Source organism: Podarcis pityusensis, assembly GCF_964106645.2.
Source record: "Podarcis pityusensis genome assembly, chromosome: 4".
Taxonomy (NCBI): Eukaryota; Metazoa; Chordata; class Lepidosauria; order Squamata; family Lacertidae; genus Podarcis; species Podarcis pityusensis.
The window spans coordinates 27,041,985-27,060,173 of NC_138027.1; the positions used below are offsets into that span (position 1 = coordinate 27,041,985).

The 18,189-nt window shown below is 43.8% G+C and overlaps 1 protein-coding gene and 1 long non-coding RNA gene across 2 annotated transcripts; one reads left to right on the top strand and one right to left on the bottom strand.

Moving 5' to 3' along the window:
• Nucleotides 1-7,413: 7,413 nt before the first annotated feature.
• Nucleotides 7,414-17,596, bottom strand: HMGB1 (high mobility group box 1). Its single transcript, XM_081004217.1, has 5 exons — nucleotides 17,437-17,596; nucleotides 11,448-11,609; nucleotides 11,124-11,269; nucleotides 10,732-10,906; nucleotides 7,414-9,332 (listed from the first exon to the last, which is right to left on the bottom strand). The coding sequence occupies exons 2-5, from the start codon at nucleotides 11,595-11,597 to the stop codon at nucleotides 9,150-9,152; spliced, it is 654 nt and encodes a 217-aa protein (XP_080860343.1). The 5' UTR covers nucleotides 11,598-11,609; nucleotides 17,437-17,596; the 3' UTR covers nucleotides 7,414-9,149.
• On the top strand, nucleotides 13,384-15,619 carry LOC308476585. The gene is made up of 2 exons (XR_013985981.1): nucleotides 13,384-14,081; nucleotides 14,142-15,619. It is a non-coding gene; the product is annotated as an uncharacterized lncRNA (long non-coding RNA).
• Nucleotides 17,597-18,189: the final 593 nt, after the last annotated feature.

Here is an 18,189-nt window from a genome sequence, read left to right on the forward strand (position 1 = left end):
TGCTGTTTTTAGGAGGGAAACCCTCCTTAAAAAAACAACAACCTAGCAGCAGCCAAGGAAGGACTGAACATGTTCAGAAACCATGCAATATTGCATCTCAGTTGGGAAAGAGAGAAAGAAAAGGTTTGTGAGAGAAAAAGGATGTATCTTGGAAGCTGTTTGAATAAGACCACTGCAAATACGCTGCAACATTTTGCTGCAGATCCCAGTTGTTCAGCTGATTAATTGATAAATCAACTTGAAGTTATTTTAATTAGACCTAATTCATAGCAGTGTGGATGAGAAATGTGCCTGCTTTCAAGCTTCACAGTTTGGATTTGCTACCTTATTTCATTCAATTTAATGTATTGTGGAAAGAATAACCTGATTTTCAGTCTTCCTAACAGTGTGGTTAAGTCTGCAGATGTTTTCTCTCACAAGTAATTAGAATGAGCAACTGAAGCATACCCCAAAATTATTAACAATTTCCTTTTACAGAGCACACAGAAACAAACAGTTTAATAATATCACACTAAGCTTGGGAGCATAAATGTGGCGGAAGAGAAATTGGACCAATCAAACTATTTTTATTCCTTCAGTTATGTTGACAATCACTGAAAACTGCATACTTCAGCATATACCAGTAGGCCCACAACGCTTACCCTAATTTTTATGTAGATTTTTTTTACATAAATACACCCAAAGAAGAATGTGGCGTGGATGCCTACATTCAGAGGGTTCACCTGCCTACCGTTTCACACATGGCGCAGCAAGCCCTCAGATTCGCCACTGTGTGTATGTTCAACAGCAAACCATAGTCAATTATTATTTATTAAATTTACATCCCTCCTTCTTCATGAAGGAGTCCAAACACGCAAATCATAATACAATAAAAACATCCAAAAACAATTCCAATGCAGATGCAAACTGAAGGCTTGTTGGACGAGGAAGATGCTCAGTAGGTCCCCAAAAGACAACAAAGGCGAGCTAATATTTAACAGGAAGGGAATTCCAATGGGAAGATGTTGCAACAGAAGGTCTGGTTCCTGTACTGTGGATCTTCAACCCTCTGTTCAGTGTACCTGTAAGTTGCATGTTGTCAAACACCGGTCACATCCACCACTTAACCTTTAATGCCTGAACCTGAACCTGAACCTACAAGGCTTGTTGTTGTTGTTGCTTAGTCGTGTCCGACTCTTCGTGAGCCCATGGACCAGAGCACGCCAGGCACTCCTGTCTTCCACTGCCTCCCGCAGTTTGGTCAAATTCATGCTGGTAGCTTCGAGAACACTATCCAACCATCTCGTCCTCTGTCATCCCCTTCTCCTTGTGCCCTCCATCTTTCCCAACATCAGGGTCTATTCCAGGGAGTCATCTCTTCTCATGAGGTAGCCAAAGTACTGGAGTCTCAGCTTCAGGATCTGTTCTTCCAGTGAGCACTCAGGGCTGATTTCCTCCAGAATGGATACGTTTGATCTTCTTGCAGTCTATGGGACTCTGGAGTGGCTTGCCGGTTCTTGCTCCAGGTGGATCACGTTTGGTCAAAACTCTCCACTATGAGAGTGGGTGCACGACATAGTTCATAGCTTCTCTGAGTTATTCAAGCCCCTTCGCCACGGCCAGACAGTGATCCATGAAGGGGACAAGAAAGTTCCCTGCGACCTTGGCGTTATTAGCACCACACTCTAACCACCGGAGCTAACCGGCCCTCTTCCTACATGGCTTAGGAACCAGATATTTGTTGGACTACATTCTCCCATATCACTCCACCCATTCAATGAAATGGTCCTCTGAGGCCATTCTCCGGGTACACTGCCATCTGAAGTGTGGTGGGTAGAGACTGGAGACAGAGCCATTTTTGTGGTGGCTCCTCGCCTTTGAAATGCTTTCCCCAAGGAGTCCCGCTTGGAGACCTCATTACTCTCCTTTAGCTGCCAGGCAAAAGCATTTCTGTTTTCCTAGGCTTTCAAAAGACTGCTAACACAGGCATTCTTTCATTTAGAGCGGTTTGTGATTTTATCATCTTTTTACATTGGCTGCTCCTGTTCTACTTTGCCGTTTTAATCTGCTGCATTAGTTTGCATGCATTATGGCTATGCAAATAGTTTCAGATTTGCGCTCGACGTCTTAGGTGTGCGTTAAAATGAGTAGCACATGAAGAAATCGCTGCTTCGGTGTCCATTGCCCCCGGTGCCTTTTCTGACAGGTAAGTAATTACTTGCTAGCTGACTCACGTAACTTTTGAAACTTTCAGGGAAGGCGAGGACTGCACTCAGCAAATGAGAAACATTGCTGGTGCCATAAACTGACTCTGCTTTGACTTGCATCTGCCTGTCACTCTGCTTCTGCAACGTTCTTGTTCCCTTGCTCTACCAGATGTATCTCTGCCTTCTGCTGCTCTGCTCCCCTACACCTGATGCAGCCATTGGTGGTCAGTATTCTTGGGCATCTGCAAAGGCCCACACCTCAGCAGAGAGCCCCGGGGCCCCCTGACACTGCTTCTCCGCCTCCTTGCTGCTTCTGCCAGCTTGCTCTAAGCCAGCGGTTCTCAACCTGTGGGTCCCCAGATGTTGTTGGACTACAACTCCCATCATCCCTAGCTAACTCAGGGATGATGGGAGTTGTAGTCCAACAACATCTGGGGACCCACAGGTTGAGAACCGCTTCAGTCTAAGCAACTGAGCAGTGGTAGGAGGAAGCAAGCACCTCTGTTCACCTTGCCATCTCTGAGTGTTTGTGCGCTGGGTGTGGATGGTGGAAGAAGCCAAATGCACAGAGACGACAGCAGCAAGGAGGATTTAAGCCCAGACAGAGACAGGTCCCACTGAGGGCATTTTGCCCATTCTTGCACCCAAACAAAAAAACCTCCTGGAGCTGAAACTGTGGAGCTTCCCTTTATGTGTCTAGCAATTCGCTTTCCTCTTTTCTTATGTTCTTAAGGCAGACCTTAGCATGCAGTTTTCCTTCAGGAAGAAAGAAAAAGCTTGTTTTCTCCTGCTCTGGTAGGTAGGACTTGAACCAACGGCTTCAAGTTACAAGGAAGAGATTCCAACTGAACATTCGGAAGAACAGGAAGAGCTGTTATACAGTGGAACGGACTCCCTCGGGAAGTGGTGGACTCTCTTTCCTTGGAGGTTTTTGGATGGTTGGATGGCCACCTGTCATGGATGCTTTAGTTGAGATTCCTGCATTGCAGGGGGTTGGACTAGATGACCCTGGGAGGTGCCTTCAAACTCTCAGATTCCAGACCCTCCAAGTGTCCCTATTTTCCAGGGACAGTCCTGCATTTACAGAAGCTGTCCCAGTTTCTGATTTGATCCTGGAATGTCCTGCTTTTCCTTATGACACCCCTATTTTTGTTGGAGAAATGTTGGTGGGTTTGGTAAGACGTCCCTATTTTCATCAGAGAAATGTTGGAAGGTATGGAGTTATGTGACCTCCCCAAGTCAAGGAGATAAGTAACTATACAACCTTTAGAAGACATCTGAATCCAGCCCTATACACTGGTACTTTGGTTCTCAAACTTAATTCGTTCCAGAAGTCTGTTCCAAAACCAAAGCCTTCCAAAACCAAGGCATGCTTTCCCACAGAAAATAATGGAAAATGGATCAACCCGTTCCAGACTTTTAAAAACAACCCCTAAAACAGCAATTTAACATGAATTTTACTATCTAACGAGACCATTGCTCCATAAAATGAAAGCAATAAACAATGTACTTCAGTCACACAATCAGTCAATCAGTAACTGAAGTGGGTTCCACACAGTCACAAAAACGAAGAAAGAGCCACAAAAACAAAAACGCAGAATAAATAGGAAAAACAGACAGACCTCAGCCTAACACTCAAAACGGAAGTGTGACACTCAAATCAGAAGTGTAACAGTCAAAATGGAGCACATTCAGCTTCTGAAAAAAGTTCACAAACTGGAACACTTACTTCCGGGTTTGCAGTGTTTGGGTTCCAAGTTGTTTGAGTACCAAGGTGTTTGAGAACCAAGATACTAATGTACAGGGAAGTTTTTTTAATATTTAATGTTTTGTTATGTTTTTATATATGTTGGAAGCCACCCAGAGTGGGTGAGATAAGCAACAACAACAGGTAGGACGTCCCTATTTTCAACGGAGAAATGTTGGGTGGTATGTGATTCAGAGTAAGAACATGAAAAAGAATACATACTTCTTCATACTGCTTGTCTCTGGCTGTTAGATTAAAATTAAAGGGAATATTTATGATGACCGAGCAGATGTAGAAGCCCAGCTGTGCCAAAATTATTGTTTTTTATGGTGTGTGAGTGAATATCCTTTCATTCCAGATTTGATTTCTGCTGAAATAAGTGGCATGGCAGCACAGACACTCAAACAACGATGTGCTCTCCCAAGCTCGCATTCCCAACATGTTCACAATCCTGTCTCAGCATAGACTGTGCTGGCTTGTTCATGTCCAAAAGAATGGAAGAGATAGCAGGATCCCCAAGGATGCGCTCTACAGGGAGCTGGCTTCAGGTACCAGGCCCATTGGCAGGGCAACTTTGAGTTACAAAGATGTCTGCATGCGTAACATGAAGGCTGGCAGCATCTACCCTGCTGTGTGGGAATCCCTTGTGCATGACTGCAGTGCCTGGAGACTGTAAGTTAGGGGTAACACAACTCCATACCCTCCAACATTTCTCAAGTGAAAATAGGAACGTCCTAAGGAAAAGCAGGACATTCCGGGATCAAATCAGAAACCAGGACGGCTTCTGTAAATTCGGGACTGTCCCTGGAAAATGGGGACACTGAGAGGGTCTGCTAGGCCCAAGCATCGTGGGGCGTGGCAGGGGGATAGCACAAACTTGAAATACAGTGGTACCTCAGGTTACATACGCTTCAGGTTACAGACTCCGCTAACCCAGAAATAGTGCTTCAGGTTAAGAACTTTGCTTCAGGATGAGAACAGAAATCGCACGGCGGCAGCAGCGGGAGGCCGCATTAGCTAAAGTGGTACCTCAGGTTAAGAATGGACCTCCGGAACTAATTAAGTACTTAACCTGAGGTACCACTGTATAGTCCCTCTCAAAAGAACCTAAGAGCCCTGGTGGATCAAGCCAAAGGCCCATCTAAGCCTACAAGCGGAATTTGGGTGCGAGAAAAACTCCCCGCACTTGCGATTCCCAGAAACTGGCTTCAAGAGGCATACTGCTTCTGACCGTGGAGAAGGGAGCATAGCCATAGTGTCTAGAATCTAGATAGCCTTATTCTTCATGAATTATGGCCAGGGATGATGGGAGTTGTAGTCCCGTAACCTCTGAATGCCACCAGGTTGAGGAAGGCTGCCGTAGATGGATCATGAAATAAAGTGGTGACTTTAATGCTAAATTACACATTTCTGAAATTAAACCACTGACCACAGAGGCTTTGTTGCCGTCAGGGCCCCAGGATGAGGCCCATTTTCCCACTCATGGTAATGGGGTTGCAGACTTCACCAGAATACCCTGGATCTCCAAGCCTCACTAAAACTTACCCTTGTTCTTCGCTTTGCTTGGCATTGCATTTACTGGGAGCCTCACCTTCTAGTCAATGGGGCTTACTTCATGTAGGTCACCCGTCATTCAACTGATGTCAACACGATGCCCGGTCACTCCATTTAAAAGGAAGGTTTGAAGTCGAACTCCCAATTCTTCCTTCGCTTGACATTTGCTCAGGATTTTTTTTTTTAACCTTTTAGTCAATACTTGTAAGTTTCCCGCACTCAAATGTCATCAGACCATGGAAAGGTTGGTGTGGTTTGCCCTAAAGAGCCTGAAAAATCATCTTTTAAGTCCCACAGGCTAGAGGTTCCCTGTTACTGCCATGTATGTACATGTCCCCTGTTCTCTGTAGGCAAGAAGCAAAAATTAAATTCGGGAGATGGATTAGAAGTTTGGGAATTACGAAGTCTGAGGCATTTCATAAATCTTGCGTCCTCCCAATTCTCGGGGGACACAGCAACAGACTTTGAGTGTCTTTTAAAATGGGGTGCCCTGTGAGGCCAAAATTTGGTGCCTCCAGAGGGATCTTTTCAATTATATATCTTCTCAAAACAACCCCCCCTTTCCACTTCAGACTACTGCTTGAATGGGTATCTGCATGGAGTGCCTAGCACCTACCCCTCAATCAAGCAAACATTATTGCTACTCTGGTGTCTGGGACTAAGGTTTCAGATAGCAGACATTACAGTTCTGAAACTGTTTAATAACAAATCAATCCATTATAAATGGGAGCGTGTCATCAAAAAATACTTGTACACTACATTTCGATGCTTCTCAAGAAAAACAGCTCTTTTTGCTAGGTTGCCTTTGTAATCCCCATTTTTAATACTTTGGCAAGCAAGTCTGAAAACCAGCTATAAAGGTTTGCTTTAACATACACCAGGCCTGTCCAACAGGCCGATCGCAATCTACCAGTCGATTGCAGGGTGTCCCTGGTTGATCGTGGGATCCTGATGCCCACCCCCCAAATCAGCTCAACAACTCTGGTCAATCCAATAGGTAGATCACTGCCAGTTTTTTTTTAATAGTGGGAGTAGATCGCAGTCTCTTGGAAGTTGAACAGCCCTGGCATACACAATGCAAGTCCTGAAGCAAACCGAGAAAGATGTGCAAACATTTCCAAGAGCAGTATCTGGCCTGAAGCATTTCAAAGTTATTTGGAGCTAAGCAACTCAATAAATTCCAGAAAGTGGAAGTCCATCTTCAAAAACAGAGGACACTAGCACTCATCCTCGCCCCAAAAGTACTGTATTTGTCTTACCAGGATGCAGTTCTTGGTCCCTATCCTGCTGAGGACTAAAACTTTATTGCATGGACCTGTGCAGACTCAGCTACTCCCTCCTTTCATTTCAAGGATTTGCAATGTGCCTATTAGCAGCTTTCCTAACTTTATGAAAACATTACATTTACAGAAAGCCTAGATGATGTACCACTCATTTACACTGCTTTGCAAATTAAGGGCCGTATCCAACCAAGTTGTCCCATTGGCACAAGAACCTGCACACTCCCTAAATCTGTTCTGGATCAGGTTTGGAGGACACACAGAGGGGAAAAGGGAGGACTGGTTGTACACGTGAAAACATAGCTTTGTTGTAGACAACCCCAGGTCTGCATTTGGCAAGCAAAACTGCTGCTTGTTACTGTGGCCCCGATTCTAATGTAAAGGAAGTTACAGTTCCCCATCTCTTGTTACGCCCAGCACATCCCAAAAAGCCTCTGGAGTATTGGGGGGGGGGGGAATCCAAAACAATGTAGGATGGGGACATTACCTAGAATTTGGCATGGATCCTAAGTTAGCTTTGTATTTCAGCCCATAACCAATTACCTTGAAGTGCAATTTACTGAATTGCCATTATTTAACAACATATTTGAAGCATTTAACTGTAAAGAGAAATAATATTTAAAATAAACTCATTTAACTAAATATATAAAACCTCTGTAATTATTGTTTTATTAGTATCAACCAGGAAATCAGATGTTCAGTATTCTCCTGAGGTTATACATAAACAAATGCAAAATTGAAGAATCGTAAAAGTCAAAATCGTATAACAAAACAATACTCCATCAAAAAAGTGTGTAAAGTTACAAGAATGCTATCTTTAAACACTGGCACATGAGAACCATAATTTTTAACTACAGAATTGCCAATCAGTTCCCAAATTAGTCCGCAGGTAAATGTGAAGAGAGTTAATAATTGCCAGCACTTTTACTGAACGTGCACAAACTTTTAACTTTGGTTTTCAAAGCAACCTATATTTTATCAAATCAGAGGTCATTGGAATACCATGTTACATCTCACACCTATATGGGGAAAAAGTAATTTCCCTATACAGCTAATTTTAACTTACAAAATGGGCAAATATCAAGAATGCATTATAAAAAGACTAACAGAAAAAGATACATCTCATCTGACTTTTGAGACAATATAAAATTTTGAAAATGGGATAGTCTAGGACTACTATGGTTATGAAAGCATGAATTCATACAGATTGAACAATGGTACCACTTATAGAAAACATTAGTAAAGTAAAATATTTTCCTGTGGGACATTTACTACCAGGAGAGGTCATTGTATAAAGCCCACAACTATTACTTGACATGGTATCCTAAAAGGATTACAGTAATTTTAGCATTTGACATTACCTGCTTAAGTAGGGTACACTCACCTCTGTATTCAGGTATTTGCAAATACAACTCTCATTATGGCCAATGGAGTCACATATGTAAATCCCTCACAGCTCAAAATGAAAATATACTCTCAGTGGTCCTCCAAGGACACAAATTTGAAGTTATTTTCCCCTGGAATTATTCCATGCTACTGAACTGAATTCTATATTCCTCAGCCCTCAGAAACTGGTAAATTTACACAAATCAGTAGAATATTGTATGTAAGCAAAAGCTGAGCAAATACAGATTGGCTAAGAACAGGGTTCTAAAAAAAAAAAGTGGCCTCTTATATGAAGGGGAAAAAACACACAACGCTTTGCATATGCCTGTATATATTTACCCTATCATGATTATCTAGGGCGTAGATCAAAGCTCTTGTATCAGCTTATAGGAATGAAGAAACAAAAATGCCATTTTTATGTGATCCCCAAAGGGCATAACAGAGAGAATATGCTTTCCAGAAAGAAAGACTTTACAAGGGCATCTATTAAAAGGACAACAATACTAATTAAAAAAAAAATGTATTTACTTAGAAGCAATCAGAATGTCAACAGCTACATTTTTTTTTCTTTTTTGCAATTACAGAGTGGTATTTAAGTTAACAGATCAACTATTATTTTTTTGATGCAGACAACTGATGAAAATGAGTAACCAACTACATCTGCAAGTATAACTAATTTGTGCTGTGCACCAACAAGGAACCTGCTTTAAACTTTCATGCCAATTTACAACCCCCTCACTGTACTAGGCAAGGTTAGCGGCCACTGAGATACCACTGAAGGACAGGGCTACCCAAAGACACGTCCGGTAGTGTGTTAACTATACAAAAAAAGAGAGAGAGAAAGAAAGAAAAAAAGAAGAAAAAGAGAGAGACACTGTACATTTTAAAAACAAATCTTACACAGCTTTATGTTTAATTTTTTTTCTCTTTAAAAGGAGTGAGTTGTGTACAGGGGGGTTAAATGCTTTTATAGACAAAAACTGATCTAAAAGAGGGTTATTCATCATCATCCTCTTCTTCCTCATCCTCCTCCTCGTCCTCATCTTCGTCCTCTTCATCATCATCCTCGTCGTCGTCATCATCTTCCTCTTCCTTCTTTTTCTTGCTTTTCTCAGGCTTAGGTGGAGCTAGCTTTTTGGCTACCTCAGGCTTCCCCTTAGCTCTGTATGCAGCAACATCCTTAGGAGAAGCAGAGAAAGTTTAGCTACTTGACACAGAGGGAAGGGAATACCACTTAAATGAAAATGCACAGGAATCTATATTTGACAGAATTGTAATTCATAACATAGAGCCTATTCAGATGACTGTCTAAGATTTGTACTACTGCAGTTCAGTACAGCAGTACACTCAGTCAAGAATTCTAATACTTTATTGATAAATTTCATGCACTTCAATTAATGAGTAGACAGTGCCACCTTCAGCATGCAATAAGTTTCTCTTTTTGACTTGCACATAACACTTAGTACAGCAAGCCTCAATAAACTCAACGTCAAGCTTATATTAAAAAAATTAAGTACAGTATAGGGTTTCAAACAAATTTTTGTTCTCATTTCCCTAACTGTCCTAAATGATCAGGTTGTTTTTTTTTACCCATCTTGCTGCTCTACATCCATGGCTCATAGAATTGTGCCATTAGCTAGATCTTCCTTAGTACCACACTGACAAGAGTATCTACACCATGGCTTAATTAATTCTCTCAATTATGAATGGCTTAATATATTATTATACTATGCTCTGTTACAAAGAACACCAGAGCACAAAATGCAAACGATCAAGTGTAAAGGCTGTGCAGTCAGTGGGTACTCTTTTCAAATTCAGAAGCAGCAGCCTGATCTTTCTTTGGTCACTATTTCTAAATATTTTACTAGATTAGCACCTGCAGAATCTTGCAGGTGTGTCCCCTTCACATTTGGTTTTGCAAGCTGGATATCTTTCTTGTACATGGTCATCCCTCTTTCAAGGCAAAGTAAGTACATGAAAGTGACCTGAGAGTCTGACCATCTTATTTTGTTCACAAGCTATGCTGAATTTGTCAAAAAAAATACCACTTGTCTGTTAATATTCCTCAACCATTAAAAATAAAGAAAGCAATGTACTGGCTACAATATTAGCCACTATTAGGAGTGATACACTCCCCCCCCCCCCCAAACTATAGCAATTAATACACATGCTCCAAATAAAAGCACGTTATTAGTGATTACATTTAGTTCACATAGCCTACAAGTTTCTTTTCTTTTTAAATTAAGCAACACTTTCATCAGATCTTTTTAGTATTTTAGCTCCAAAGAACAGTTACTTGGAAATATATTCCACAGATGGATGTTTTTGTTTATAATACCCAATGTTCTTAGTTTCAATAGAGATTGCTGGTACCATTTAACATTCCAGAGAAAATGCAAGCATGCGTATGGCTCCATTCCTTTTAACATTAATTTCCTATGATTGACATCCAATTTTAACCATACTCGAGTTCACTCAAATTTTAACAGGTCTACTATGACCAACACTGTACATCACCCAATATATTTAATGACAACAACAAATATTTGAATGGCAAAAGGGGCTATCTGGAGTTTACCTTTTCATACTTCTCCTTCAGTTTGGATGCCTTCTTTTCAAAAGGTTGCTTATCATTTGCGGAAGTATTATTCCACATCTCTCCGAGTTTCTTTGCAACATCCCCAATAGAGAGGCCAGGGTGTTCTCCTTTGATTTTTGGACGATACTCAGAGCAGAACAAGAAAAATGCTGAGCTGAAAATTAAATTATAAACATTTGAAACATAAAGGTTAGAACTACTGAACTATGTACAGCAAGGTGAGAACCTTTACTATGTATTGCAAAGCGATATAACAGAACAGACCTATCCATATTTATAAAAAAAGTGAAATTTCTGCCTCCCCACCATTCATCTATCACTCTTTTGGATGTCTATCAGCGCAATGCATGTTAGCCATAAAAGCTACTCACGGAGGCCTCTTTGGTGCATTTGGGTCCTTGAATTTCTTTTTCGTCTCTCCTTTAGGTGGTATGTAACTTTCCATTTCTCTTTCATAACGAACTTTGTCAGCTCGTGCCATATCTTCGAACTTTCCTTTCTCTTTAGCAGACATAGTCTATAAAAATAATTCAGTATGCATCCTCAGCTCAAGATTATACCCAATTCCATTCTAAATTTGTAAACTTCATTAGTGAGTGTGTTTTCTATTCCTAAGAAATAGCTACAGGCAAATTGCATTTATTTGGGTATTTAAAGTATTACTATTAAAACAAAAAACAATAATAACAACTTACCTTCCACCGTTCTGAACATTTTTTTGAGAACTCTGAAAAGTTCACTGAAGCCTCTGGATGTTTCTTCTTGTGCTCTTCTCGGCAAGTTTGCACAAAGTAGGCATATGAGGACATTTTGCCTCTTGGCTTTTTAGGATCACCTTTGCCCATTTTGGATGATTTCTGAAAGACAAAGTAGAAACATTTGAGAACTATTGGGGCTTCCATGCTGTACAGTAGACTAAGAAAAAGATGACGATTAAAAAGTGCTTAAACTACCAGTCTGAGCCATTTCCCTTAATACTTTAAAGCTACATTCTTGGACAACTATCTAGGCAACCAAATAGTTGCACATCAGTGTCCCAGATAGCATGTCACTTTAAACCATTGCTTGCTCTTGACTTACCATTCATGATTTGCTAGGGAGAAATGAACCACAAGCACTGATTTGCAAGGTTTATTTTTGGCTTACCACTCGTGGTTACTTTGGCTGTTTGTTCACTTTCAAGTTTAAAGGGATTTGCAAACCAGGCGACTGGTTACAAATCTGTATAAAATGCAGAACATGTTTGTGATGGGACGATGAGCTGCTTGTGTGTAAAATCCAAGTCCCTCAGAGTTTGGTCAAGTTTGCAAACCTCTGTCTGTAACGGAGCCCCTTAAACATGGCTCCGTCAGTCGCTGGCAGATTCCGACAGTGGTTGCTTTCGGAATCGCTTCCAACATAAAAGCTCCTTAACGGAAACACGTCTTCTGGACTCTCTGCGTGACAGTTTCCGGCGAGGAGTGGGTGTCCCTACAGGAGGTCCTGAAACCTCCCCACTGTTTTCGCTGGAAGTGTCTCTGAGCCATCCCTCCAGCTCACTTTCCCTCAGCTCACCTCCTCTCCCCCTACTGGTTCCCTCTTCAGCTGCTGAGTCTCTCCCAACCTGTGTGAGCCCTTTCACCTCCCTTCCTTCCGATGGCAGTTCCCTGACAATGTTGCTATAAGATGACTTTTAATTATTATGCAGTCCTCCATCTCAACATCAGGCGAACTCCTGATATAAGAAAAGGTATACTAGTACATCCCCCGAACACGAAATTTACCTTTACCCAACTGCAAGTCTTCCATAGAAGCAACTATAAATTCTATGAAGTTCTGCTAGAACTGCAGAAAACTGATACCAAATTATAGGCAAAAATGTTTTCAATTACTGTTCTGAGAGAAAAGCACTAAATATTGTGAATCCTTTCAATTTGAATCACCCTTTTAAGCTATTTTTCAAAGCACAATTTGTTTAGTCTATAACCTCAATAAAAAAAAATTCTTGTATTCAGCAGTGGCATATGTACGGCTACCTAAACTTAATGGTAGGCACAGTCTGCTTTGACAAGAATAACAACCTGTTTGGCATTGATAAGAGACTTGATAACTAGTCTTCCCTAGCACTGCAAGGCTAACCTAAGACAGAAGAGATCACTCCACTTGCGCATCAGGTACAGTGGTACCAAAGGGTAAGTACTCAATTCGTTCTGGAGGTCCGTTCTTAACCTGAAACTGTTCTTAACCTGAAGCACCACTTTAGCTAATGGGGCCTCCTGCTGCCGCTGCGCCGCCGGAGCCCGGTTTCTGTTCTTATCCTGAGGCAAAGTTCTTAACCTGAAATACTATTTCTGGGTTAGCAGAGTCTGTAACCTGAAGCGTATGTAACCTGAAGCGTATGTAACCTGAAGCGTATGTAACCCGAGGTACCACTGTACTAGATCTGGAGTTCCAAACTCTGAAAAATCCTTTCACGTACATGCAGTGTTCAAAATTAGTGACTGGTAACCTGCCTTTTGCGACTGGATGGAGATGTTCAGGAGCCACCCTTAGCACCTAGCATTTCCACCTGCCTGGCTGCAGTCAGTTGGTCTGCCTGCAACAGCAGCAGCAAAAGAAGCATGTTTTTTGCTACTGCACTACCCCTGCCCAGCAGCAAAAGACACGCCATTTTTTCTTTTGGTTCCTGTGCACGGTTTTTGTTTTTTTTTTGGTCCCACGCTATTCTGCAAATCCCTTGATTCGCCTGACAGCTTTTTCTTTTTCTGTGGGGCTGCCTGGTCTCATAGCGGGGCAGCAATTTTTTTTTAAAAGGTGCCTAGACATTTTGTTTTGGCACCCACAACATAGGTCCCAGGAGCCACATGGCTCGTAGCATTCCTATCCCAGTTTCTAACACTGTGTACATGGGATCCAGTACTGAAAAGGAGATCTACACACATTAAGCACTACTACACACTAAGGTTATGCTTGCTAGACTGGGGTACAAATACCAATATAAAGAGTACAAAAAAATTAAAGAGTGTGCTTTATTATAGGATAAGCTTTCATGCACAATAGCTGCTTCATCATCTGAGGTGGCTTGTGCCTTCAAAAGCACATATTGTAAAAGGGCATTAGTTTTGCAGAAGATGCTATGAGAACCAGCCATGGCCCTGTGACTTTTAGAACTGTGGACAGATTTGGTGGGCACTATATACTTGGGCTGCCAAAAAGCTTTTAACAAACTGCCTCATTAAAGGTTCCTGAGTAAACCTAGCCTTGGCATAAGAAGGGAGGTCCCTTTATGGATCAATAATTGGCTAACAAACCAGGAAGCAAAAAAACTGGACATTTCTCACAATAGAGAGGTGCCAAAAAAGAGAAAGAGAGAGAGAGAGAGATCCCTCAAGAATCTGTACGGGAACCAGATACTTTTAAATTTGTTCAAAAATTATCTGGACCTAGCAAACTTGGCCATCACCACTAACAGCACAAAATTATTGAGAGTGGAAAACCAAAAAGGAACTGTGAAGATCTCAAAAAGACTCTCTCCAAAATTGAGGAATGGGCAAAGAGATAGCAAACGTGGTTCAGTGTAAGCATATGTAAAATTGGTGCATGTTATAATCATTAGGAAAAGGACTGAAAATTAAACTGCTACTATTGCAACGTCATTATGCAAATCTATGGTAAAACCACAACTGGAATGCTGTGTATGGTTCTGATCTCCATGGGGAAAGGTTACAACCTTTAGGGCTTTTTATTTTGGAAAAAAGCAACTAAGGGGAGACATGACCATTTTGTGCGTATCCAATTGACACACAACTGATGAATGGGTCCTTTTGGACCCAGAAGAGGGCAGAATGGGGGCGGGGAATGCGAAATGGTTCCCACCTGTACTACAAACTGGTGTCATTCAATAGTCAAATGGTGGGAGATTTGGGAAAAAGTAAGTACTTCTTCACAAAGCATATTGCTCAATTACGGAATCTGTGTCCACAAGATGTGCTGATGGCCACCAATTGTGACAAATTCTTGACAAATGGAATTAGACAAATTCATGAAGGGAAGACTATCAAGGGCTACAAATTATAACAGCTATTTCTCTCACAGTAATAGAATCATATAATTGTAGAGTTGGAAGGGGCACTGAGAACCATCTAGTCCAACCCTCTGCAACACAGGAATATGCAGCTGTCCCATATGGGGATCAAACCTACTTGCTGGCTCCAGAATGAGACGCAGAATGCCTCTGAATACCAGTTGCAGGAGAGGGCTACTGCCTTGATGTCCCGCTTGTGGGCTGGCTACTGTGGGAAAGTATGCTGTATAAGTTAGGCCTTTGATCTGATCCAAAAGGGCTCTTCCCACATTCTTACTTTTTCAGATTAAGCCCTACAGTTTTCATATTTGTGCTGACACTTTCTTTCTGAGAAGTAACGATTCCTAGTACAGACCAGGCTTTTCTTGAAGTTCTTCATGTTGAAGAAAGTACCTCTCTACTCCAGCCTGCACAACTTGACTAGGGAAATGTGCACAGCTCTAACTGGCATTGCCACAGAAAGGCATAATTTCCTATCAGTCTGGCATGCGGACAGAAAAAGATTTGTGTTCTCTGACTAAACATGTCCGGTCTAAAGTTTCTGTCAAGTAAACAACACTTAAAAGCCAGGAGCTGCTGGTGTCTACAATGGAGCCTGGGTCTGAAAATGCACTCTCAGAATTAAGACACGAGGCTGCTAGGGCTTAACTTAATAATTAAAACAACAGAAAAAGGAACTTGAGGGACTTAATAGATTTAAAGCGTGATATAAAATGTACCTCTGAAAATGTAATTCACAAGTGTTATTTAAAATGCTCCTTCCACTGCTGAACCCTTCCTACATTACAGGGTAATGGGGGGAAATCACTTCAACCATAAAAATTGAATTTTATAAATATTTTAATTTACCCCCTTTCACATAGCCATGTATTAATTATGAAGGGGATAATTTGTGGAAGGGGAAAGAAAAGTTTTTCGCGAGGTGAGGGGTAAAAAAAACACCCCAAAAACCTAAAGCCCACCCCACAGATATAAAAATGATCAAGGCGCAGCTTTTTCGAGCTCGTCGCGTTAAATTGCATTCCCCTCTTAGAAACTACGCTGCCACGAGCTTCGATGTGCTCACTCAGGCTCCAAGGACGGCGCCCGACAATAAATATAGCTGCAGCTGTAGAGCTTTGGGATTCTTCTCGGTGCGCCTTAATCTACACGAACGAGCCGGGAAAGCGAGAGGGAGGGAAGTAGGGAGGGCTCATAAATGGCGCAGGCTGCTGCCTAAGAAGGTCACCACCGGCAGCGGCGGCGGCGGCAGATCTCCTTCCATTTTGTGCGCACGCCTTGCTGATGAGAGAAAGTCCCCTCGAAATGCGCGTGGCGGGCGCTCAGCCGAGGCGGGGAGGCCGCGCTCTCGCCGGGCGCGCGGGGCCCGGGGTCGCCTCTCGCCCGCGCGGCGGCAATAGCAAGCGGCAAGCGCTCCTTTTGCATGGGCTCCCGCGGCAGCCGAGCAGGAAGCGAAGCCGCTTCTCGGAATGGCCGCTGCTCATAGGGAATATGGCTCCTTCCTTCCCTTTGTGTGTGTGTGTGCGTGTGTGCGTGTGCCTGGTGCGCTCTGTACTCTGGCGCACACACTCAGCCATTACAGGCAATGAGGCGGCGGGGGGGGGGAGCGTCTCGTTTCCACTGAGAGCTGCCAGAGGGCCCCCCCTTTCCAAAACCTCCCCCCTTAATAATTTTATTTTTTGAACCCGGACTCGGGCTTTTAAACGGTCGCCTGCGGAGCTCTCCCCTCTCCGTCGCCCAGGGATAAAAGGCGCCTTGGAAAAAGTTCCCCTGAACTGCGCCCCCGCCCGCCCGTGCGCGCGCGCCTCCCCCTGCCTGCCTTGTTTCCTCCCCCCTCCTCCTCCTCTGCCTCCACTTACACACGGCTCTCGTCAGCCATGTTACAGCAAGCGCAGCTCCCGAGGTGATTTATCGCCCCGAGGCCAACAACGCCCAGAGACACTCCCGGGGATTCTTGGGGCTCCCCACAATGAGGGAAAGGGGGTCGGGGAGAGAGCCAGGCAGAGAAAGGAGGACACGACACCCCCGTTTCCCCCCCCCACCCCTTCACACAAACACACTCGAGCCCAGCCCCGCGATGCGAAGTCCGTCTCCCCACACGGCTCTCTCACACATTACATAGAGAGACGGCTCTGCTGCAATGGCTCTATCGCCCGTGCTATGTAAGCAGCTTATTAGCACTCAAGACCGCTTCCCTCCGCCGCCGCCGCCGCCCCCCGCCTCAGCCCAGACCCCCGCCCCATTTCCACGGGTTTAAAGAGACGAGCCCGGCCGCGGTTATCCGGGCAGGAGAGGAAAGGCGCTTTCCCGGCATTTGTGGGTCCCCTTCAACCACTTCTCAAAACTCCCCACTTTGGTGTGGATCTGGGGCTTTCCCCCCCCGACCCCCCCCGCCTTTTAAAGAGCAGCTCGGTGTTTTCCTGCCCCCCCCTCCCCGGTGCTGAGGGAAGTGTGGTTTCCCAGCCTAAATCCCCCCTTTGTGTGTCTCGTGAGGGCTAATCCTGCCCCCCTCGCACCCCAAAAAGACTACGCCGTCCGCCCCCAACCCCCACAGAGGCTCGGGAGTTTCGGCCTCCCCCCCAGCCAGGCAGCGAGCCCCCCACCCCCCGCAGGATACTCACCCCGTGACAAGGATCTCGGTTCACACACGCCACAAACACACGCGCGCCGGCCACCGAGGCTGCCTGGATCTCGTATGTAGTCCAATTCACTGCAATGGCTGAGAGCTGGATCGATACGCAGCCTCCTCACTCTCTCAGCGCTGGTAACATTACTCTCAACACAGGGCTCTTTCTATTGGCTGCCGCCGAGGCAGGAGCTGCGCTGGTTGGAGGAACGCCTTCCATTGTCCTGACCAGAGGAGGCTGCCGGTTGGACGCGGCGGGGTACACGTCACCGGGGATTGAAAGGGCGCGCAAATATAAAACAGGCTGAGAGGGAGAAGGCTGAGGCGGGATGTACAGCTCTGAAGCTGAAACTAGTGCTGTACTGCGGTGTATGAAGAGAGCAGCTCATAGGCAATAGCATAAGTCTCAGCAGAGGCAAAAGGAGCTTCGTTCCCTTAGGTACACGGTCATCCCCATCCCCAAATAAGCACCCCCACAGCCTGTATAAAGGGTCCTAAAACTTCACCATACACCTACCTAGTCCCTGCTGTTTAAGGCAGGAAAAAAGCAAGCACTTCTTAAAGGTACTTCCCTTATATTCACTGTGATTAATTGGCCCGTAGATCTGAAACACACACGTGCCAACTATATATACATTCCATAGTATATCCCAGCAGGTAAAAAATGCAGCACAATAGACCTGTAAGAAATAGTCCCATTTTCTATATGAATAAACTGAGGTCCAAGGAGATTAATGCACTCATCAGA